General features: G+C 44.6%; 1 protein-coding gene across 1 annotated transcript in view; it reads left to right on the plus strand.

Annotated features, from left to right (window-relative positions):
* The window catches only part of NLGN1 (neuroligin 1), a 774195-nt gene extending 753966 nt beyond the window's left edge, over positions 1 to 20229 (plus strand). The window contains exons 5-6 of the mRNA XM_084847507.1: positions 13731 to 14520; positions 17465 to 20229. Of these exons, the coding sequence (XP_084703633.1) occupies positions 13731 to 14520; positions 17465 to 18293 (1619 nt within the window). The 3' untranslated portion in view covers positions 18294 to 20229. The remainder of the gene's footprint in view (positions 1 to 13730; positions 14521 to 17464) is intronic.
* Positions 20230 to 25702: the final 5473 nt, after the last annotated feature.

Genomic DNA, 25702 nt, shown 5'->3' on the forward strand with positions numbered 1-25702 from the left:
TTCCGCCACAGATTTCGGGGGGCCGAATGCACTGGCATTTGGCCTCACCGAGATCCGTGGTGGAATTCTCTGACATCCCTAGCTACGGCGGCCGCCATTTGCGTCTGCAGCAGCCTGTCCACAGCCGGAAGTCCGGCTGCAGACGGCCCTAGCCGGCTGCTCCGCGGAGCCGCCACGGAGCAAAGCCAGCCAGGCAGGATTCTGGGGAGGAGGACCGGATCGCCTCCCCCCGTCAAGGATTCCAGGGGGAGAGACGGAGTGCCTCCCCCCCCATCAGATGCCCCGACCGGAACCAGGTAAGTGTTTCGTACATCCCTAAGGATAAGGCTATCAATGGCTACTAGTCATGACGGCTATATGCTACCTCTACTACTGGAGGCAGTATGCTGGGGAACAACAACAGGAGAGGCTGTTGCCCTCATATCCCATGTACGTGACAAACTCGATGGTAGATTAGACAGGTTTTTGGTCTGGTCCAACTTATGTTAAATTGTAGTAGCTTCCTTCCTGTTTCCTGTGGAACTTGGTGGAAACACTTGTACTCTAGACTTCATTATAGCAGAACGTATAATTCTCTCTCTCTCTCTCTCTCTCTCTCTCTCACACACACACACACACACACACACACTAATATTTCTATATCTATATATATCTCCTAAGGGTGCCTTCTTTGGAAAGTGAGTCAGTGACATTCACAGTATACATGAAGCCAACTTTATTTCGTCAGTCGTCTTGTGCCTGTTTAGTTTTTTATGAGTAGAAATGTCTGGAGGAAAGTTCAAACAACATAGCTCTCTGTTTCAAAGCTAAGGGCAGAACTGCTGCAAACTGTGAAGAAAATGAGCTCTTGGTTCAGAAGTCCTTTGTCTGAATCTGTTATGCTTTTCACTCAGCGCCACCCAAGGAAAAAGCGAGTGGGGTTATTTTGCATGTGTGATCCAAAATTGTCAAAGTATCAAGGTCACTCAAGTATGTCTTTTTCTGCTCTGTAACTAGCACCTCTCTTCTCTAGTGTAGAAAAAGCAAGCAGCAAGAGAAAAATCAAGCAATTGCTCTCTTGAGACACACAGACTTTCTCCCTTCCCTTTTTGGCACTCCCTTGTCATTTGCAGGAAGCCACACCTAGGGTTGGCGGAGAATTTCTCCCTGAAACTTCGGGGGGCTGAGCGCCAACGTGTTCGGCCCCCCGAACAAGTTTCGGGGAGAAATCCTCCGACCCCCCCCTGCCCCCCGCACCCCCCCCGGGACGGGACTTACCTTCACCGAATGTCCCTCCCGGCAGCGGGTCCAGCCAGCGGTTCAGCGGGTGTTCGAGCGGGGCGGGAGCGGCAGCCGGTCTGTCGACCGGCTGCCGCCGCCGCTATTGCAATAAAAGAAAAAAAAACGCCCCCTGATAGGCTACGTAACGATTAACGTAGCCTATCACGGCTAGATTTGCAAAGTCAGCGTGATAGGCTACGTCAATCGTCACGTAGCCTATCACGGGTGACTTTAAAAAAAAAAAAGTGTGTATGGATAATGGTGGCCCCCATAGGGAGCCGCCATTCCCGTTCCTTATTTGGTCGCTGTAGTCTACGTAAAGATTTACGTAGACTACAGCGACTAAATAAGGAACGCGAATGGCGGCTCCCTATGGGGGCCACCATTAGCGTACACGCTTTTTTTTTTAAGTCACCCGTGATAGGCTACGTGACGATTGACGTAGCCTATCACAGCTGACTTTGCAGATCTAGCCGTGATAGGCTACGTTAATCGTCACGTAGCCTATCAGGGGGCGTTTTTTTTTTAAAAAAAAACTTTCGCGTTCGCGGCCGGGCGAGGCGGGAAGCCTCCTCCCCAGCCTGAATTTCGGCCGGGGCGAGGCGGGAAGCCTCCCCCCCGGCCTGAACTTTGCGGGGGGAGCAGCGAAGCGCCTCCCCCCCACCGCGAACGTCCTTCGAGGACAGGTAAGGGACTTTCGTCCACCCCTAGCCACACCCTCCTATGCCATCCAGCATCATTTTCAGGAAGGGTAACTGTGACTCCATTCCCATGTTTTGTTTTGTTTGTTTATTTATTAGATTTATTTTATTTACAACCTGCTCTTTAAAGTTTCCAAGGGTGGGTTACAAAAAGATAAACAGATAGATGGTAGGTAGGTAGGTAGGTAGGTAGGTGGAGAGAGAGGGAGGGAGAGAGAGAGAGAGAATTTAAAACTAGTCAACTGGCTATTTACATTTATTTAAAAATGAAAGGAAAATGCACACACAGACAAAAATATATACCTGTAACTCATTCCCTCTGCACCTCTCCTGCCTTGCTTTTTTTCGCTAGACAGCCCGGTTTTCAGCTGTCTAGCAGCAGGGGGCCTGACCGGGAGAGGAAGCTGCCATACAACACATAGGATGTGTCATAAGCACAGCTCCACTCTCCCTGCCCTGGAACACCCCACAGCCCTGCCCCTTTTCAGTCGCTCTGAGCTCATCTTCCAAGCGCGGAGGATGGGTCTTCCCCGCACTGCCTCCAAGGCAGCACGGACGAGGGGGGAGGTTGGATTTCTAGGAACCGACCTTGGAGCATGGGCTCCGAGGTCAGTTCCTGAAAAGAGCATATCCTTTGGCCCTCTAGACAGTGTCAAGTGGCCGTAGGATTGCTCCCTAAAACAAATTCAGTTAAAACCAGAATATTAAAGCAGCACAATATGAAAGAGCAGTATATAAGCAGTCAGCATAATTGAAAATAACAGCTGAAATAAAGCTAGGTACAAATGATTAGAAAGCTTTGGAAAATAAAAAGGGGGATGCTGAGTGCCAAAATGATTCCACTGTCAGGGTGCCAGGAACAACTAGGCCCTGTTTCACTTAGCTGTCTGTTGCTGCTCAGAAGGGCCTCCACAGAAGATTTTAGTGTTTGTTTCATGAGTGAGCCTCAAGGCCATTCTCTGTCCCTTCCCCTCCTCCCCTCCCCTATTGCACTCTAATTCTGTCCTGACGTCCTGGTTTGTGGCAAACCACAACTTGTTGCAACCAAATCAGCAAACTAGCTTGGCACTTGCCCTCCAGATAGGGTGGTCACTTGTGAATTGCCAAAAAAGAGGACATGCATCACCAAAAAAGAGGGCAAAAGAGGACACCCACTATTTGCATAATATTTGCATCTGCTGATTTATATGTATAGATGCAAATTCAGAAATAATTATTAAAATTTAAATAGAAATACAGCACATTTCAACATAGTGGGTAAGACTGTGAACAGGTGACCTGTGTGCTCACTCAGTGTGCTGCCCAGGTGCTGTTAGTGGCCAACTTCAGGGTCCAGCTCTTCCTTCTGATGGTTCTTTATGTTCATACCAGACTAGGACTTGACAGCCCTTCAGATGGAGGATGCCTTTAAAACAGTTCTCTTGTAGCCCTTTAAGTAGAGGATGGTCCTCTGTGAAAGAGGAAGCATGGCCACCCTACCTCTAGACCGGAATTTGAAACTACAGCTTGAAGCTGGTTTGTTCCAATTCCAGTTTGGAGGTCAAGTGCAAACCCTAGTAGGGATGTACGAAAGTCATTTACCTTTTCGAAGGGTGACATTTGTGGTGGGGGGGAGGTGCTCCGTCCCTCCCTTCCGAAATTCTGGCCAGCCGGCTCCGCTCCGCAGAGATTCTGCGGAGCCACCGGCTGGCTCCGCCAGCGGCCGGACATCCGGCCACTGGCTAGCAGGGACGCAAATGGCGGTGGCTGTAGCCACCGCCGTTTGCGTCCCTGCAGTCAGCCGTGATAGGCTACGTAAATGTTTACGTAGCCTATCACAGCTGATTTAAAAGAAGAAAAAAAACTGTGCGTATGCAAATGGCGGTGCGTTCCTTATTTTGGCATGTCTTAGTCTACGTAAACATTTACGTAGACTAAGACAGCGAAAATAAGGAGAACGCAAATAGCGTAGACGCTACGCTATTTGCATTCCCCTTATTTTCGCCGTCTTAGTCTACGTAGACATTTACGTAGACTAAGACGGTGAAAATAAGGGGAACGCAAATAGCGTAGCGTCTACGCTATTTGCGTTCCCCTTATTTTCGCCATCTTAGTCTACGTAAATTTTTACGTAGACTAAGACATGTCAAAATAAGGAACACAAATGGCGGCGCCCATGGGCGCCGCCATTTGCATACGCGTGTTTTTTTTCCCTTTTAAATCAGCTGTGATAGGCTACGTAAACATTTACGTAGCCTATCACGGTGTTTTTTAAAAATCTAGCCATGATAGGCTACGTAAATCTTTACGTAGCCTATCACTTTTTTTTTTAATCTGGAAATGGCGGCGGCGGCAGCAGGTCAGAAGACTGGCCGCCGCTGCCGAACCACTGCCGGAGCTGCCGCCGCCAGGAAGATCCACCCAACGCCAGGAAGATCCACGTCCCAGGGTGGGGGGTGGCAGACCGTTCTGCCACCGATTTTAGGGGGCTGAAAGCGCTGACATTCGGCCTCCCCGAAATTTGTGGCGAAATTCTGTGACATCCCTAAACCCTAGTGTGTCAATTTTAGGGATGTTGGAGAAATCCTTCACAGACCCCAATGAGGCCAGATTCTATTGAATCCGGGCCCCCGAACTCCATGGAGGATCAGATCTCTTACCTCCGCCTCCCCGCTAAGTCCTTGCCGGCTGGATCCTGCCTGCCGCTGGCTCCAAATCCCCAGCGATACAGCTGCCATTGCCATATCGCTGGCTGAAGTAACAGACTGCGGACACAAATGGCATCCGCTACGCCATTTCTGTCCCTGCTCTTTGGCATGATAGGCTATGTAAATCTTTACGTAGCCTATTGCGTGAAAAAACAGGGACACAAATGGCGTCTTTGAGTCCCTGTTCCTTCACGCGATAGGCTACATAAAGATTTACGTAGCCTATCATGTCAAAGAGCAGGGACGCAAATGGTGTCCGCTATGCCGGACACCATTTACGTCCGCAGTCTGTCAGTCCAGCCAGCAATACGGCAATGGCAGCCGTATCGCTGGGGCTTCGGAGCTGGAATCGCCGTGGAGCAGAGCCGGCCGGCAAGGATTCCAGGAGGAGGGATGGATTGCCCCCCCCCCGGACACCCCACACACACCAGAATGGCAGGTAAGTAATTCATACAGCCCTAGTCAATTTGAACATAATGGAAACTATGGTTTGCCTGAAACATGGTCAGGGAAGAAATCAGATCATGTAAAGTAGGGCTGGGGATCCTCTTTAAGCCCAAGGGCTGAATTCAGTTTTGGAGAAGCTTTTGTGGGCTGCATTCCAATGGTGGTCAGGGCTGAAGGCAAAAGGGGAAGGGCCAACATACTAGCATATCTTTGCTTAAAGCTCTTCCTGCCAGTAGCTAAGCCTTCAGAGAGGCACTGCAACCTTTCAGAATGGGGAAAGAACTGCACAAAATCTGGGAAACCCCCAAACCATCCAAACCCCCAAACCCCCAAACATTGGGGGAAAGCGTGTATGGTCAGGGAAAGGGTGTGTGTGTCATATTCTTCTGTCCTCTCCCTTCGCAAACAACACTCCAGGAAACAAAACTTCAGGTGAACACTACTTCATTAGTTAACAACTAGCTTCTTGCAAATGCAGATTCTAGGAAACTCTCAGACTGCAAAGAAATAGCTAATACACACATCTACGAATATCAATAGCGGAGACAAAGTGGAAGTTAGAGAACTTGCCAGCACTCTGGGCATGAACTTCATGGCCAGACTAGCTTTGCAGGGATGTCGCTCCCATAGGGTGGCCCCCTCCTACGTTGGCTTCCACGAGTGGCCAACCTGGCAGAGCATCTGAGCTCTGCCCCTAACTGTTCCGGCTTCGCTCTGTGATGGACCCTAGCATCCCTTGAGTCATGCCCCTCCCCCTCCGAAACTTCTCATGGTAGTTCTCATGGTAGAGAAATGGGGGAGCAGTTCAGCCTGGGCCATCTGTGTGTCAAGGTCTTGGGAAGAAATATTTACGTAGGCTAGAACGGCGAAAAATAGGGAATGCAAATGGCGGCCGCCATAGCCACTGCCATTTGCGTACGCCGTTTTTTTATTGGCTTGCCATGATAGGCGATGTAAATACTTACATAGCCTATCACAGCAAAGACCAAGTTGCAAATGGCGGCCGCGGCACCCGGTCAAAAGACCAGCTGCCGCTGCCGCCGGAGCTGCCGCCGGAGCTGCCGCCGTCCGGAACATCTGCCCCAGGTAAGCCTCGTCCTTGGGGGAATCCCCGGGGGGCGGGGGGGCAGGCTGTTCTGCCACGGATTTCGGGGGGCCAAATGCTAGTGCATTTGGCCTTACTGAAATACATGGGGGAATTCTCCACCATCCCTAAGAGTGAGGCTCTGAGACAGATAATTTGAATGGTCTCTTCTATTAAACCAGTGTTTAATGTAATTTATTCTAGTATTTAGAATATTATTTCTATTATTTGTTTGTTTGCTTGTTTACAATTGTATTCCACACTTCTTAGAAGCTTATCAGGGATTCCTCATTAACAATATATACAATAGCAGACAAGCTTCCTTGAAAGAAAGGGAATTATCCACTATTACCAATTTACCCATACAAAATGTGGCTGAAGGAGAGTGTTGGGGTTGTTCTGAGTTCAACTTCTTGTTTCATGAGAGGCCAGAGGGAGGCTCAACAAGAGTAGATGTCCTAAAGCATGTCCCAGAATCTCTGCAATTCACTGGGATTCCCTAGGCTGATGCACAGGGCTCCCTTCACACATGAGTCAGTGCAGAAAGAGATCTCTTAAGGTAGAAAGCTTGAAAAAAATGTCCTAAATCAGGGCTGGGGAACCTCCTTCAGCCCAAGGGCCAAATTCAATTTTGGAAAAGATCTCAGGTAAAGCTGTGCACAGATGGCCTCTCAAAATTCTCCACCTTATTTGTGGGCAGAGAAATTTGGCAGACAATTTCACCGAATTTCTCCAGGGGAAGGAGAAATTCTCCACAGTTTCTCCCAGGTAGGGCTCCCCATTGGCAGAGCTTGTAGCACAGCTTCTTTCTTTTTTGGTAAGGGTTTTTGGGTTTTCCATGCTGCAACAGCATCAACTCTGTCAGCAGGCTGGCCCCCATTTTGCAGTTACCGCAATGCAGGTGTGAGGTGGGGGGCAGTATTGTGTCAAGCTCCAGGGATGATGGGGAGTTGGTGCTTTGCCAAAATCTGCCCTCTGACTTCCAGAAAGTTTTCTTCCCCCATGAAAGGGGCTCCTCTTGTTCGGCCTCATTCCCAGGGTGTTTTATAATTTATTTTTGTGGTGTTTTTGAGCGTACCTAATCACAGCTAGCCTCCTAGGCTGCCTGCACGTCCTGATCTGAAAAAGCCCTGTGGGAGGAATTACCTCATGATGCCTTCCACTGGGTTTCAGTTGAAGGGTAGGAAGCTGAGGAGGCTACAGGCTGCCAAAGAGATGATTGTACAATGAAGGACAGGTGACTGACTTGTACTTTTTCCTTGGCCACCTCCTAAGTAAGGCAAGCCCAAGAAACCCACACCCAACCCTTGAGAATTTCTCCAAAATTTCTTCATTATTGAATTTCTTTTTGAAAGAAATTTCTCTTCTATCAAATGGAATGAGAATGGTTGAAAAAAAAGTGGGACAAATTTTTGGCTAGCACTAATCTCAGGGGCTACATTCCAGTGGTGGGTGTGGCCACAGGCAAAGGGGGCAGGGCCAAAGGCAGAAGCGGTGGGGCCAAAATGCAAACAAAATACCAGCATTTTGTAGCTTAGAGCTTTTACTACCAGGGACTAAGCTTTCAGAGAGGCATTTCAACCTTTTAGAATGGGGAAAATGCTGCACAAAAGCCAGGAAACCACCAAAGGACCAGTGGTTGGAGGAAAGGTGATGGGGCCGGCCAGCTGGCCACTGTGTGAACAGAATGCTGGACTAGATGGACCTTGGTCTGATTCAGCAGGACTCTTACATTTTTTATGAAGGGGGCACTGCCATCTGGGGAACTGCAGAGGGCCAGATTGGGACCCTAGAAGGGTCCACAGGACTTGAGGTTCCCCATGCCTGCCCTAAATCATGGGCCGAATGTGTTCATATCTAGCGGTCTTCCATTGAAATTGCTAAAATAATAAATATAGATTTTGCCATTCTCCTCTTCCTGGATCTTCCACCATTTAATGGAGGACCCACCACTCCCATTTGATATTCTCAGTTTGATATGCAGAAGATAGGAATTGATTGATGTTCTGTTCTTAAAATCCGTTATAGGACTCCCAATATGTTTTGAGAAGCGATGGGCATATTGAGATGCACAATTTCTTGGGTGTAAACCATCCTGATTCAGCACAGCCAGCTACATGGGGACTTTGTTGATGCATTCTACAGAATTAGCAGGGACAGCATGGGTGGCATATGCTCACTTCATGCACACATTCACATCACTTGGGGTTTTTACAAAAATTCTTAATTACTTAATCCTCAATTGCTTGCAGCTGAGGCTGGAAAAAGACAATTGTTTTCAAGAGAGTTGGAAGTAGCTAAGAGAGGTGTTGTGTTGCTGCCTATATTGTAAACACATTTAGTGTGTGTGTGTGTGTGTGTGTGTGTGTGTGTGTGTATATATATATATATATATATATATATAGTGCAAATTGCAGAGTTGAGCAAAAATCCCAACACATTTGTAGGCCATGAAAAGGAAAGCTTTTCAAGGATGGGGTGCTCATTTTGGGGGGAGGGGGAAGACAGTTACTGGAGCTTTCTTGCCACACCATTGGGCTGGTAGCTGCCATCTCTCGTCCTCTAAATACCTCATTCTGAGGGAAATACTGTGAAAAAATGGCAGCCACCACACAAAAATGGCATACAGCTGTGTGTGGGGGAGGGGGCACACATTTTTTGTGGCACCATTAATTTCCTCCAAGAATGCCCGTCAGATTCATGCATGGGGGCTGGGGGAGAGATGGTGGCTTTCAGACGAATGGAGCTGTGACAGAACTCTGTTAAGTTTCCATACTTCTCAAAATTCACAGATTCCCAATCACCTGTCCCTCTTTCACCTCAGCCCCACCTCCAAAAATGCAGGTAGCTGTGTTGATCCATATCAAAAAAGCAGTTCTAGCAGATTTCATCTCCACTGGAAGCAGGTATTTTGTAAAGCTAATGTATCTTCATTGTCCATTCAAGACTAAGCCATCCCAAAATACTTCGGAGGGATACCTCACAACGATATATTATTTCTGGGAAATCCATTTTCCGTTAGCTACTGAAAGGATCTTCTCCCTCTCTCATAATACTAGAACCTGGAATCATCCCATGAAGCTGATTGATGGGGAATTCAGGACTGGTAAAAGGAAGGACTTCGTCACACAGCACATAGTTAAACTATGGAATTCACTATCACAAGATGTAGTGATGGCCACCAACTTAGATGGCTTTTAAAGGAGATGGGACAAATTCATAGAGGATAAGGCTATCAATGGCTACTAGTCTTGTTGGCTATGTGCGACCTCCAGTACCTGAGGCAGTGAGCCTGTGTATGCCGGTTGCTGGGGAACATGGGTGGGAGGGTGCTGTTGCGCTCATGGCCTGCTTGTGGGTTCCTGATCAACAGCTGGTTGGCCACTGTGTAAACAGAATGCTGGACTAGATGGATGGCTCTTTTTATGTTCTTATGACTGCAGCTAAGCTCAGAAGGAACAGGGAAGTTTGAGCAGGTGGCTGTTGATGTCATTGTCCGTGCTAATGAAAAGTCCTAGTAGCTTGATCCTCTGGGCCCTGGCTCCACTGCTGACATGGGGAATTGTGTGGTGTTTGGTCTGTGATCGCTCATTCACACATGCAATTCACCACCTCATGCTGTAGTCAACTAGTGATGAATATGCATGTATGAACCAACCTTATACTCCAAACAATGGCTTGTGGAGGGATTGTCACACACAATCCTGTGCAACTTTTCACTCCCTTTGTTGTTGTATTAGTTCCAGTGCTTCTGGTATACTGCTATATCACATAGCAACCTGTGTTTCCAGAAAGTCGTGTCATTAGTCTCTCAGTATAGTGAGAAGGCATTATTTATTTTTGGATCCTGCTTTTCAGCCATCAAGTTCTTGAAGGCAATATTTTAAAATGCAACGTGTATGTTGGATAGTTCCTCGTGCACGTAAAATCCTGATGAACAATCCCCACAGTTAACTTATTGGGCCAAGTGGGATTTGGTTTGGAAACCTGGGCTCCAGTTGGAGAGGAATGACTGAATGCCACATCCTAGAAAGCTCTAGCTGAGTTCTGGAAATATTGGCTTGGATAATGTCAGGGGGAGGGTGGTGCAACTGATGCGAGGGTCCTTGTGCCGTGGCCTCACTCCCTGATGTCATCTGGCCTGCATCATTGGTCAGGGGAGCAATACGCCCTCTGGACCAAAATAGGTTTCCTATGCCTCATGTAGCCGGTAATGGTACATTCCTAGAAAAAAGTCCTACAAATCCCAGCATTCCCCAGCCAGCATGCTGGGAGTTTTAGGACTTTTTTCTGTCTAAACATGCATAGGATTGCGCCCTTAATGATAGAAATATCAACCACAAATCTAGACCTGAATTTACACCAGCGCATTCTCCTGGTGTTTGGGCATCATCCAGCCAAAGCTTAGCACCTCTAAAATAGCAGTCCTATACACACGTACTAGAGAATAAAACCCATTCAGCATAATGGAACTTACTTTTAATGAAACATACATCAGATTGGGCTTCATCATCCACCGATTTCAGCACTCTCCCGCTGAAAGTAAAATGACTTCAAAACACTTGAGACTGGCTGGATCATGCCCTTTACTTTTAACCGTAGTTACTCCCTGTGCAAAGGCTACTGTTCCCAAACCATTTACTCTCAAGTCGTGCCCTGGTTTTCATGAAACAACTTCAGAGAATGTGGCTCTGAGGGGTAAAGTGGAACATCACTTCTATCCCTTTCATCTGTTTTTCACTATCACCATTCAATAAAAAAAGACTTTCTTCTTTAAAGTAGCTGAATTGAGCTTTATGTTTTGAGGACTTCGTCTACTTTTAACTCAATCTACTCTTTAGTGGAGCATTTAACAAGCACTGCTGTTTATGTCAGCACTTTTGGAATAGGTGGCTTTCCTTATAGTCTCATCAAGTAAAGCAGAAGTAACCAAGATTTAAGCTGATTTAGGCTGCAATCCTACAACTAGGAATACCTGTCACTGAGAAATCCTGTCCCTTTTTTTGACTCATGATGACATGTACAGTTCGATTTCTGTTTGCAAGCCCAGCTGCAGTCTTTTCTCCAAACTCCAGGAACATTTTTGTGCATTTCTTCCCAGCAGGTTGTGCAATTAGCGCAAATTTCTGAGCAATTTGCCCAAATTACAGCCAACTATGTGGAAAGTTGCACACATTGCTCAGAAATCTGTACAAATTTGCTCAGAAATGTGTGCAAATTGTGGAATTTCATATTGGGTCAGGCACCACAGCGGGAAATGATACAAAGTCCAGGGGGCTGAACCTAGGAAAATTCATCGAACTCCACAACTCAAATGGATTTGTCCGACATCCCTATCTACAACCCATCAGCTGTGTCCTCCACTAGTCTATAGGATGTTGCAGATGTGTTGCTCTGCTGGTGAAGGAGCACCACCAACAGCATGGCACTTTAACCCTCAGAAGAGCCCCCATGAGTCCCCAGTACACTGGCTGAAATGTCCATTGGCTTAGATGCTGGTGGTCTCTGGGGTGAATTGGGGCAGGCCATTGATCCACAGGATTCAGAGACTCCTCATTTCCCCAACAGAAGAAATCAAAAATCAAAAAGGAGGATGCTCCCCCTTCTTCAGCCCTATCTAGTGCAAGTCTCCAAGGCTTAAGAAATGTTGGTACCTCCACCCTAGATTGTTCCTCCACTCCCAAAGGATTACTCTGCCAGTCCTGTTGCCATCAATGGAAATAGATAATGGTTGGATCCAAACTTAGTCAGAGTAGAACCACTGAAATAAATGGGACCTAAGTGCAGCATTGATCATTTGTTACTTTTTCCTAGTGAGAAAAGAGTGGTGTCATATGTTTGTCTGAAGGTTCTACTGGGCTGACCATTCTCCATGGAAAGGGAAATCCTCTAAATTTCCATGAATGACACTGGCCTTTCCACTCAAGTTGCCAAAGTCACTTAGGGATGGGTGAATCTGTCAATTTCCAATCTGTGTGACTTCTGCTTGTTTTTAGCCATAATTCTGTTAACCCATAATTTTTACATTCATCCAGGATTCTTTTTTTTTAAAGTCTTAAGATGTGTACTTAAATGCACGCTTTCTCTAACAATATATGTTTACATGTGTATTTTCTGTCAATATATGTATTTAAATAAGATTTTCAATTGAAATTCAGATTTAAATCAAATTCTTCATGCATCCCTAAAGCCATTACAGGAAGGAGGGGAAAACATCCCCATATGATCTGATTGACTTAGTGATGGTCAAGTCTCAAAGCAGAGCTCTTAGTCCATATCAAGTGTAATTCTATCAAAATGTATTTTAAAAAACCTGCCCAAATCTATTCATATAAATAAATTTCAGAGAATCATTCAGAAGTTGAATGTGGATGCCATTAAAGAAAGATATTGATTTGTACGATGCTGGCGATATTCAGTATCATAATGCAATATTCAAAGCCGTGTTTGAAACAGGTCACATTAATTGAATAGTATCATTAATATGAAGTATATTGGCTGCATTACTCTATAGAAATCTAGTTCATTTCAGTTACGCTTCCATGAGATTTCTTCAAGTGCTGCATTCTAGGGAGAGTTGTAAATAAATAATAATTGACTGATGTGCCCCTGAAATAGTAGATATTTAAAAGCAGGTACCTTTGTTCAAATAAATGGGGTACAGTCCCTTTGGTAATTACTTTCTCCCCATGAGGAAGGAGAGGGATGCACATGTGATGCCGGGAAAAATACTAGGTTCAGCATTTTCCCTGCAATACTTGAAAAGGTCTGCAGTTGGTGTTCTATGTGTCTGAAGAGCTATTGCAGTCAATTCTGCTCTGTGTGTTAATCCAGAATTGTGAAAAGATTGTGTCTGTGTTACATACATGGTGTGTGTGTTTTAATGATTTTTTTTTTAAAAAGTAGATGAGCAATGTGTCAGGAAGCAAATGAGAAGATGAACAGGACGATTAAATAATTGAAACAGAAACTCATTAGGTTTTCCGATGGGCAGCTTGTGGTCGTCCAGATGTTTTGGCCTACAACTCCCATCATCCCTCACCCTTAGCTATGTTGGCTAGGGCTCATAAGAGTTGTAGGCCAAAACGTCTGGAGGGCCACATCTTGCCCAGCCCTGCTGTAGACAAACACTTCTATATAATAGAATAACACACTGTTTTGTATAACAATTAATAAAGTGGCCCATCTGCAGGAGTCTAGAGCAGTGGTCTGCAAGTAGTTGCACACAATTCTCATGCTTCTTTTTCTTCCCAGTTTAGTATTTCAGGATCAGCATTTTGTTTGGTGCCTATAAGTAGACTGCCGATTACTGTAGCTTTGTTTCCTCATTAGTCTGCAATAAATTATACATAGTTTATATTTGGACACAACTGCATTATATGATTTAACTGCCAACCAATAAGCCCCTCCTCCTCCTCCTTATTATTGCCTAATAACTATATTGTAATGGTAAGGTTTTTCCCCTCCCTTAATTCAAATATTTTAAGCACGTATCCACTTATATTGCTTTAGTATCTCTCTTCTCACCTTGTCCTCTACTTTCCCACACAGGACTTTTCCAAAGGGCAATAGCTCAAAGTGGAACGGCTCTCTCCAGCTGGGCAGTCAGTTTTCAGCCTGCAAAGTATGCCAGGATGTTGGCTACAAAAGTCGGCTGCAATGTGTCAGACACTGTAGAACTAGTAGAGTGCCTACAAAAGAAACCATATAGAGAGCTTGTCGATCAGGATATTCAACCAGCCCGATACCACATAGCCTTTGGTCCAGTCATTGATGGGGATGTGATACCAGATGACCCTCAGATATTGATGGAGCAAGGAGAGTTTCTCAACTATGACATAATGTTGGGAGTTAACCAAGGAGAAGGGTTGAAATTCGTTGAAAACATCGTTGACAGTGAAGATGGCATATCTGCTAGTGACTTTGACTTTGCCGTCTCCAACTTTGTCGATAATTTATATGGATACCCTGAAGGCAAAGATATACTGAGAGAAACTATTAAATTTATGTACACTGACTGGGCAGATAGACATAATCCTGAGACAAGAAGAAAAACACTGTTGGCTTTGTTTACCGATCATCAGTGGGTTGCACCAGCAGTGGCTACAGCTGATCTTCATTCAAATTTCGGATCACCCACATATTTTTATGCCTTCTACCATCATTGCCAAACAGATCAGGTACCTGCATGGGCAGATGCTGCTCATGGGGACGAGGTTCCTTATGTATTAGGAATCCCAATGATTGGTCCTACTGAACTGTTTCCTTGCAACTTTTCTAAAAATGACGTCATGCTAAGTGCAGTGGTGATGACATACTGGACAAACTTTGCAAAAACCGGGTGAGTACTTGATCAGACCATAGGCTTATAATAAAGAACTTGATCAAATCAAGGACTATCCTTTCTCATGGCACCCAGAGCACAAAGAAGGAACATTTATATTTTAAAAAATGAGTGTTTCGACATTGGTTATTGTAGTCTTCTGTAAAACTTTTGCACCTCAAAACATCACCCATCCTTCAGCTAAGAGCAACTCATGTGGAATGGTCAAGAAGGGACACTGGAGACCTTGGATGTCTTAAACACTTTCAGCAAGTTCATAACTGGAACTTGGCTCCCCCACCAAGAGTCCAGCTTACCAGAATTCTACTTTATCCAGTCCTCACACTCAGAATTCTGTTACAAAATCAGCCTTCTCCAATCTTCCATACGTTATGGACTGCAAGTCCCATTTTTCCTGACCATTGGCCATGTTGGCTGGGGCTGATGGGAGTTGAAGTCCAAAACATCTGGAGGGCACCAAGTTGGGGAAGGATGGGTTAGGGCAGCGGTCCCCAACTTTTTTGGCATTGGGGACTGGTCCAATTTTTCCAAGGACGGGGGGGGGGGTTCTGCTGGCGGACTTCCAGCCGCTGGGACGCAAATGGCGTCCGCTACGTGGACGACATTTGCGTCCCTATTCTTTGCCATAATCGGCCACATAAAGATTTATGTAGCCTATTACTTGTAGAACAGGGATGCAAATGGCATCTGCATAGCGGACGCCATTTGTGTCCCAGCAGCTGGAAGTCCGCCAGTGGCTGGAGCTGGCCGGCAGCTCTGCGGACTCTCTGTGGAGCGGAGCCGGCTGGGGCTGGCAAGGATACCGGGAGGGGGGAGGGATGGATCACATCCCCCCCACAGACCCCCTGCGGACCCAAGGTGAGGGGGTTTCGCACACCCCTGTGGCCCGGTTGCTGACAGGCCACGGACCGGGACCGGTCCGCAGCCTGGGGGTTGGGGACCCCTGGGTTAGGGTATTTGTGCTTTCGGCACTTTCGGCACTTTCCCAGAAGTTGGGGCAGAGGAACAGGGACCAAGAAGAATACAGTCCCCTGTCCAGGCTTCTGCATCAGGCAGAGAGGAGTATCTTACAGACTGGTGGGGTGGGGGATGGCTGGATCTCTATATGGAAGGATTATACTGACATCCTATTGTAAGTAATGGCTAACATGTAAACTCAAAGGACAACCAGGAGGGGGAAGGTTGGAAGAGGACCCCCACTGAGTGCTAGGGTGAGAGCATCCTACATGTACAGCAGCACCATGGAAGGATGAATCCTGCCCTTGGTGAATAATAAAATGTTTTCTCACACTTTGAAAATTTTAGCTGTCTTGGGAGCAGGGTGTGTGATGAGAAAACATTCATGTTTATTATACTGAATTATAAGAGATTGATCTTTGGAAGACCATTTCGAAACAACTTCAGCTGGGCATGTCCGAAGCTCTGCTATGAAAACACTAGGCGGCCTTAGGAAAGCCACTCCTCTCTCAACCTCACCCCTCCCCATCTGCAATATAGGAGTAGTTCTGCCCTACTTTTCAGGGTAATTGTAAGGATTATGAAGGATTATGAATATTAAGTGCTTTGAACACTCAAAAAGTGCTACATCAATTAAGATGATGATTGCCAACGAACAGTATGGAAGTTGTCGGTTCATTTAAGTCAATCACTATTAAGACATGAATCCCGAGTGCACGTAACATAAAATTACTTAAACAGCTTTAAAAGGGGGACTTGGACTAATTCATTGTTAGCCACGATGGCTAAGTGAAATCTCGGTCTCCAGGAGCAGGAACCTGGTTTGCAATGCCCATAGCTTAAACAAGGACAAGCCGAGGACAAGTGGGAGAAAGTGGACACACTGCTTGCAGGACACCCACCACTTCTGCTTCTGGAAATCCACGATGGGCTCCTTCATAGGTTACTTAGTGTGTCGGCTGAACCCAGACCAGAGCCAGCGTGGTATAGTGGTGAGAGTGTTCAGACTGCGAGCCGGGAGATCTGGGTTCTAGTCCCCACTCAGCCATGGAAGTTCGCTGGGTGACTTTGGGCCCGTCACAGGCTCTCAGCCCAGCCTACTTCACAGGATTGTTGTTGTGAGGATGAAATGGAGAGGAGGAGGATTATGTACGCTGCCTTGGGTTCCTTACAAGAGGAAAAAAGGCGGGACATAAATGCAATTAATTAATTAATTAATTAATTAATTTAGGGGCTAAACAGCCCAGCATTTAAACTATGGTTTCTGGTTGGGTTGACCGCTGGGTTGTTTAACTCCTAAACAAACCAGCAGTCTGGGTTCAGACGATACGCTCAGCAACCTACGAAGGAGCCGCTTGTGGGTTGCTCAGTAAGAGCAGAAATGGCAGGCATGCTGCAGGCGGTGCATCTGCTCTCTCCTGCTCATCCTCGACAGCCCGTGGGTTATTTAACCCATGGGCTGTCGTGTCATGTGAACTGGCCCACTATCCCACTGAATACATATAGGTGGAGGGAGGTCGAATGGAAAAGGGTATTGGCTTTATACCCTGCATGTGGGCTTCCTGGGGATGGAGGCATCTGATTTGCCACAATGGGAAGCAGGATGCTGGATTAGATGGACTCTTGGTGTGATCCAACAGGGATCATCTTGTATTTTTTACGTATTTTACCAAGTGATGAAGGGTATGGAATTACTAGAGCTGAACCCTTGCACCATGGCTTTGCTCCATGTGCATTCTGGGGCTTAGTAAAAGCCAATGGGTTGCATCCAGGTCTAGTGATACTTAAATTAGTCCCATTGAAATCAGTGGGATGTAAGTTAGTCATAACTAACTTGTCCCACTGTTTTCAGTGGGTCTACTCAAATCATGACTAAGTCTGGATACAGCCCAATTTCATAGCGTGTTTTGTAAATGCTGATATGTGTTTTTCAAAATTGAAACAATTTTCCAAAAGGTTTAATATACTCACTTTTTCCTCCTAGGGATCCAAATCAACCAGTCCCACAAGATACTAAGTTCATTCACACAAAGCCCAATCGTTTTGAGGAAGTAGCATGGACCAGATATTCCCAGAAGGATCAACTTTACCTTCACATTGGATTAAAACCACGAGTGAAAGAACATTACAGGGCCAACAAAGTGAACCTGTGGTTGGAACTGGTACCTCACCTGCACAATCTTAATGACATTTCACAGTATACCTCTACAACAACTAAAGTGCCATCAACTGATATTACTTTCAGGCCAACCCGGAAGAATTTGGTACCCGTAACATCAGCCTTTCCTACAGCCAAGCAAGATGATCCCAAACAACCACCAAGCCTAATTTCAGGAGATCAAAGAGACTATTCCACAGAGTTGAGTGTAACTATTGCTGTTGGAGCATCTTTGCTGTTCCTGAACATTTTAGCCTTTGCAGCTCTATATTACAAAAAGGACAAGAGGAGACATGATGTCCATCGGAGATGTAGCCCACAGCGTACCACCACCAATGATCTTACCCATGCACAAGAAGAGGAAATAATGTCCCTCCAAATGAAGCACACTGACTTGGGTCATGAATGTGAATCCATCCATCCACATGAGGTGGTTCTTAGGACCGCCTGCCCCCCAGACTACACACTAGCTATGAGACGGTCACCTGATGATATTCCTTTAATGACCCCCAACACCATTACAATGATTCCCAACACTATACCTGGGATTCAGCCTCTACACACATTTAATACCTTTACCGGTGGACAGAATAACACTCTGCCCCATCCTCACCCCCACCCCCATCCTCATTCACATTCAACAACTAGGGTATAGCCAAACAAGATGAAACAAACTTTTATTTTTTGGTGGATTATAGTGGGTTATAATTACAGAAGACTTCCCTTGGCTTTCAACCTACAAGACTCTTACTATTTAAATATGGAGGAATATTATGTGAATATACATATCAAGAACTTCGGGGATTTTGGGAGAAAAAATGAATTGTACATATATACAAATGAACTTAAAAAAAAAAAAAGTATAACTTTTTGCAATTGCTTGAAGCAATTGCCCTGAATGATACTTTTTACATTCACATTCAAGTATTAATTTTTTGAGGATTTAAGTTACATAATGGAATTAGGCATGTTCAACACAGAAGTGGGGGGGAAAAAACTATGACTGAAATTAAAAAAAAAAGTTCTATGAATATGCACAAGGGACACATTAATGGAATGTCAGATAATTTTCACCAGTTTTTATTTGGGAGTGTTTTCTTGTGTAGGCCATATTTACGTATTTGTATAAGTATACAAAGCACCAATGCTGTTAAAGGCCTTAGAAAGGGGCTCATATGCTGAGATTTGCCAGTAAAGAAGGAAAAGAGTTTTCTAGTCTGGCAGGTACAACATTATCACATAAGTGCTGTCAGTATAAACGTTGTGGGAATAAAGAGAACTGGATATTTTTAGCACGGAGTGCATGATAATTTATTATGCTTGGTGGCTGTGCTGCTGATTAAGCCGTAATTAAAATTCCTCTCATCCTATTGGAGTTCTCAATAGCAGCTTCTTCCCTCAATTGGTGCCACCTAAAGAAGGTTTATTTTCAAGGAGAAAAAACGTATTGGACATCCCTTAAATTCCCAGTAGCTTCCTAATAATAGAAGGTTTTACAGTAGTTCTTAAAAGTCTTACTCCAGGTGCCCACCAGTGAACGCACGCAGATAGGAATCCCAAAAGAAAACAAAAGACATCTCTGTATGTTTTTATTATTCTCTTTTCTTTCCGACCGATGAGTTAATAGCACTTTCGATGTCAGTCTTTCAATTAAGTGTTTTCCATTCTGATGCGGTTCCATTACAATCTCTTACGTTTATATCAGTAATGCTTTTCTTTAAAAAAAACAACAACAAAAGTCCAAAGATTTATTTGCAAAGAATGTTTTGCAATATGTAAAGGTGCCCTCCCCCCACACCACCACCACACAGATTATCACAATAATTACTGCCTTGGTTTATTCTTTTGACTACTCATATTGCATGTGATTATTGTATTTCCAAGGTATTTCCTTTTTGCTCTGCGTACCTTTGGCATTTCTGTGAGCTCACTGGAAAGTTCTTAAAGGAGATCTCTGCAGAGTGTACAAATATTGATACAGAGGCTATATGAGAAATAAAGTCACCATCTGGAAAGGTTTCAGTTCTGCATCATACTTAACATTGTCCTGATTTGAAAGAAGTGGCCTAAAACAACTAGGCCGTTGTCCCGTGCCCCCTGTTACTTTTGAATTTTAAAAAATGGTATGTCACAGTCATTTAAAAAACAAAATGTTTGTATGTGTAATCAGATGTACATTTATATAAAAAAAAGAGAAAAAAAATGAGATGGACTAAAGAGCACACCCCTGGTGAATACATCCTCTCTTTTCCTGTATTATATTTCTATTAGAGTAAAGTTATGTGATTTTTATTTTATTTTGCATTTTTTCAAATTACTAGCAATTTTGATAGTTTGTAAGATAATGCGCAGAACTTTCTCTGACAAACTAACTGCAGTAACAGAAATGTTTGTTTTCAGTTACTCTTTTTCAAGATTGAAAGCTTATTACACACACAGCAAATTGTATACTACTTGATGGGGAAAAATTCTTTGTACTTCTGGGCCATTCGTGTTGGCCCCACTGAGTGAAAAATAAAGCTAATCTGGATAATGAATATTATAATTATTCCAATGCTAAGAGACCTGATATTTGCTCATTAAAGAGCTCAAATGTTTATTGCTGTTTTGTCATTTTTTAAAAAATGAAGTAATGGTAACTGTCTCAGAATAAAGAGTTTTTTCTTGAGGCCAGTCTGGCTTTTGAAGACTTCAGTATGCCTTCTACAGGTAAAAAAAAGTCTGCCTATTGTTGAATTGCAGCCCCACAACTGAGATCTTTCTGAAAAATGGTCACATTGTGAACGTATAAGTCATAAACTGCAATCCATTGCATACTTACAAGGGAGTAAGCACCACAGAAAACAGTGGGACTAGCTTCTGAGTAAACATGTATAGGATTGGGCTTCATGTTTTCCAACCAACATTTACAATATGTCTGGCAAAAAGTTGGTGGATCCTGGAAACAACTTAAGAATTGTTTAAAACACACACACAATTATTTCAATTAACATTTCACAATGACTTAAAAAGGGTTACACAGCAAATATATATTCATAAAGCCGGTTCTTCTTAGCACATCAAGCATGGAGTTTAAAAATGAAACTGAAAAATAGATCATTTTTTTCCCATTTCTAACACTTTCTTTACTTTTAATTTTTAAAATAACAACAACTGTTAATTCAGCATAGTGTTATGCCCCCATCCAGATATCAAAAGAATTTTTCCCGTAGAAGATCAAACAGGGAAAGTCTTCAAAATTCAGGATGGTCTATGTGCAATTTCTGCCTGACGTGGTTGTGACTGTGACCTGCGAAATGTAAACCAATAAAAAGAATTGTTTGCCATCGGGTAACTATTGTTTAATCAGAAAATTGTATTTTACTATATGATTAATGAAAACAAAAGAGGATAAAAGACACCCAAAACTATAAATGGATGGCCATAAACCAAGATTACACATTGAAAATAAGAAGAAGAAAAAAGGAAACAATTTTGATGTGGTTTCTTAACATTATCAGCACGAAATAACTTTCTAAGCTAGGTTCATGGTGGTCATATATCATACTATAGTTCTCTCTATATATGGTCTCTGATTAATGTTACTTCTATTAGTTAAAAAATAAATTATTTAGGTAAAACTGAGCATGACACTATACTTTTCCCCCTCATTTGCAACAGTCAATAATTGCATTATAACTATGAATGATGAATACAGCTATATAACTTTCTTGTTACCTGTTCACAAAACCAGGAGACACAGATAGTGGCTGTGAACTTGCAGTTGGCAATGGAACACATGTATGTATAACTGCACAGGACCAGTCACAGGTAGTACAATCCAGTTGCTCAGATGCATTGACAGGGGTTTCCTCATTCTTATCTCCATGGAGGGTCATGCTCCATTTGTCCATTCTAGAGACCCACATACATTCTAGTGCACATATGGAGGTCTTGCGTGTATGAAGCACCACGTTTATTTTCATGAAGGGAGAGCAGATTAATTTGCAGATCTACTTTGTCCATTGTGATGAATGGGGAAGACTTTGTGAGTGGAAGAGCTATACACACAAGCTCTCCAAACTTGTTATAAGCCAGTGGATCAAGATGCTTGTATACAAGAGGAGAATCCCCTCATATAGAAGGAAACAGGAAGACCTCAGAAGCCATGGACAGCTCTGTTTTACTTGCTGCTCCATAACTGAAGAGCAGCTAGACTGAAAGTAGAAGAATCTCCCACACTTTATACAATTATAAAAGGTCAAGATTAAGAATGGTACTTTTTTAAAAAAAAAAAGTAATGAAATGAAACATAGTTAAAACTGTAAAAAAAACTTATGAAACTATTTTGCAGATGTTTTATGGAGATTATGTCCTGTCCAAGGTATTGATATTTGGGTTTTTCCACCCCAAAATAGACCTTCAGAACATTAATTTGGTTGCAGTATTTTCTTCTTTGTATCATTCTACTAAGATATTTTCCAATGTGATCAAAGAATATTTACCATCAATATTTGGAATTCATTGAAAACTATAGCTTGTGTTTACTGCTTTTGCATATTTGTAAATATATTTATGGGCATATTCAAGGAAAAAAATACGTTATCCTTTGACAAAGGTTAACACTATGGAATCACCCCCTTTTTGTTTCCCAATAAGATATAATATTACCCAGCTTCCTATTGTATCTTGAAAATATAACCTGTGCACAGATTCGGTAGTGTGGCAGTTTGGGATGTACGAATCCCTTACCTGGCTCCGTTACGGGGGCGGGGCTTCTGCAGTGGGGGGGAGGCGCTCCGTCCCTCCCCCTGGAATTCTCCCTGGCCAGCTCCGCTCCACAGTGACCCGGCAGAGCTGCCGGCCGGGGCAGGCCGCAGCCAGATTCCGGCCGCTGCTGGGCCGCTGCGGCCTCAAATGGCATCCACTGCGCCGGCCGCCACTTGCGTCCCTGCCAAGCCATGATAGGCTACGTAAGTATTTACATAGCCTATCATGGCAAAAGGCAGAGACACAAATGGTGTAGTGGCTGCCATTTGCGCCCCTGCTCTTTGCCGTGATAGGCTACGTAAGTATTTACATAGCCTATCACGGCAAAAGGCAGCCACGCAAATGGTGGTCACTACCACGGCCGCCATTTGCGGCCACAGCAGCCCAGCAGCAGCCGGAAGAAGAGCCGCATCCGCCACCGCCACCACCTCCGCTGCCGTAGGTAGGCTCCGTCCCAGGGGGATTCTGCGGGGTGGTGGGTGGGATTGCCCCATTCCACCATGGACTCTGGGGGGCCGGATTCTTTAGAATCCGGCCTCACTGGAGTCTGTGGCAGAATTCTCCAACTCCCTAGTGGCAGTGAAAAAAACTATTAGGGCTGCAGTCCTAACCTGAGCCAGTAGCTATCTGATGAGACTCAGGAAACGGCAGACTGTAAGAACCACTCTGCCGGCACATGCAGTGTTACACCATTGGGATCATACTTATTCCATGTTTCACCAGCGGTGTTCTACCAATGGACCATGGGGATTTGGGGCATGTATGGGGCATGTCGGGAGCATGGGGCAGAGAGCTCACATCCTAAGCCACTTTGTGTCATGTTTCCCTCTTAGCTGTGCGCCCTCGTCTAGCATCTCTTAGGTCACAGCCCCCGCTCTCCTCCTGCTCCTCCTCCCCCTGGCTTCCCACAGAGGGGGGCAAGGGGGGGGCTTCAGGCCCGGCCATCTGGGAGTTAGTAACCTGAGAAGCACACCTACCCATATCTGAACTGGCTGGGGGAAAATGCATCCCCTGGTTCTGGCTGTTCCTCTCCTGAATCTAAGCTGTTAACTATCTCTGGAGCTGTGTGGTATATTCCCTTCCACTGCAGTCAATGGGAGGGAAAAATAAAAAGCTTCCCCCGCCCACCTCCCTTCCTGGCCACAGTGGATTGGCAAGGTGATGGACAGTGCCGGCTCCAGGTTTTTGAAGGCCCTTGGCCCAGACACCCTCAATGGCCCCCCTACGTCAGTGAATCTACCTTCTCACCATCGTTGCCACCAGCTGCAATTGTGCCTCCTCCTTTTTGTCATCATTGCTACCATTTCCTTGCTTGACAGGCAGAGAACTAGAGAGCAGGCAGACAGTGGCATCTGCTGCTTCTCCGTCTCATCACCACCATGGTCTGGGCCAGAGCGAGAGGCAGGTGAACAAGCGAGAAAATTCCTCTATCCAAAGCGTATACAGTTGTCTTCTCAGCTCATACTGATTACTTTTACTGTTAAAAAGGGGGAGGAGTATACATCCTTGGTTTTTTTGGCTGCAGATAAGTTCTTACAATGTGAAGGAGAAAATGGGGGTAAATTATTACTCATGAACTTCTCTGAAATGTTCAGAGGGGAGCTAGGTGGTTCATTGTCTTTACTATGTGGAGAACTGAGCAAAGCACCAAAGAAATGTGAATCTAAGCTATCTAAGCCTATCGCTCCTTCCACAAAGGCTATTTCCTGGGCCAGACTATCGCCAGCCTCCCTCATAACAATATTCTTCATTAAACAGTAAGGACCCATGGACCCATCGGGAGCTTCCTTATCTGGAGCCCCTCGCTGGTCAGCTTCATTTTTAACAACAACAAAAATCAGTAATCCTAGACTGATTTTGTGCCTTGACATAAGTCACCACATCTTCCCTCACTGGAATTAAACCAAGCTGCCTCTACCCCACTCTCGTAAGAACAGTACCCAATTCTTTTTGGCCCCAAACAGTGATAAAATAAGTTGTAAAAAGAATATAAGATATAGCATGTAACATAAAATAAAATAAGCCCCCTGGGCAAAAATCAATTAATATAAATCTTAAAAGTGTCTATTAATACTCTAGAGGTGAACCATCAGGTTGCAGTGGTGAAGAGGGAGAGCCGCTCTAAAGGGCTGTTGTTAGTGGCCCCTGCTAGGTGCCTGAGAATGCCCATCCTTGGCACCTGTCCTGAAGATGGATTTGGTGGCAGTTGCTTCACCAGAAGATCTAGCCACCTCCAGCCACCATAAATGCAGATACTAGGGTTGCTCTGTCCATCGTATTGTTCTCACAGGTCTGAATGTAATAATGGAGGAACAAAGACAGATTTTAAGAGTGGTGGAAGCAATTAACTACTTTGCTGCACTACTTTTTTTCCCCCAGTCATGGAGCAAGCTCTAGGGCATTGGTGGGCAACTTTTGGGGGGGCTGTCTGGGGGCCACTTTTGCCCCCCTGGATCCCCTCTCCTTATGGGTCACATTCCATAGGGTGCTGTACATTTTTTGCTCGTTTGCCCCAGCCCCCAAACTGCTAAGGAAGCCTAAAATGGCCAAATCTTGCTTGAAAACAAGATGTGGATGTTTTAGGATTTCCTTGGCAGTTTGCAGCTGAAAAAGCCAGCAGCAAACTGGCGATGTTTTTGTCACTGCCATGAATTACCTATCCCTGATTTAGGGGGAGAGGGAGATCTGCAGGTTTTCTGCATTATTTATTTCACATTGAAACAACAGAAAAGCAAAGTCCCCTCTGATGCAAGATTGTGTTACTGTTGTGATGGATGCATACTGGCTAGTGCTTGTAATGCCACCAACAACACACCCTTCCTCCCCATTCCCAAAATGTATTTGTTTTTGTGTGATGTTTTAATTAAGATTTTGTTTTTAATGTGGATTTAATTGTTAGTCGCCTCAAGCACCATTTTTGGTGAAAAGGCGGGATATAAATTAAAAAAAGATATACATAAACACGTGTGTTTATGTATATGTATAAACTTCTAAAAGTCAGAGAGTCAACCTGTTTCTCAAGGGAAAGAAAAAGGCTAAGGGCTAACTCAGTCCATGGATCCATATGCTCCAACTCTCCCTACTGATGGAAGGGAATAGGTATTTCCTGGTACCTGCCCTCATTTTGCTTTTGGAGGAGATTTGGGGGATGCTTTTTAAAACATTTTGTTAGCATGCATGCATGCCCACATGTATACCAGAGAATGCACTAGCTTCCTTTCCATTCCTCCCCACCACTACAAAGGTTGCCTATCCAGTTTATAAATGTTGCTGATGTGTCTGAGACTTGCTAGGCTTCAATGAGGTGGTGTTCTT

This window comes from Heloderma suspectum, chromosome 3, assembly GCF_057233095.1.
Source record: "Heloderma suspectum isolate Gila_16-S chromosome 3, 16-S_ref, whole genome shotgun sequence".
NCBI classification, from domain to species: domain Eukaryota; kingdom Metazoa; phylum Chordata; class Lepidosauria; order Squamata; family Helodermatidae; genus Heloderma; species Heloderma suspectum.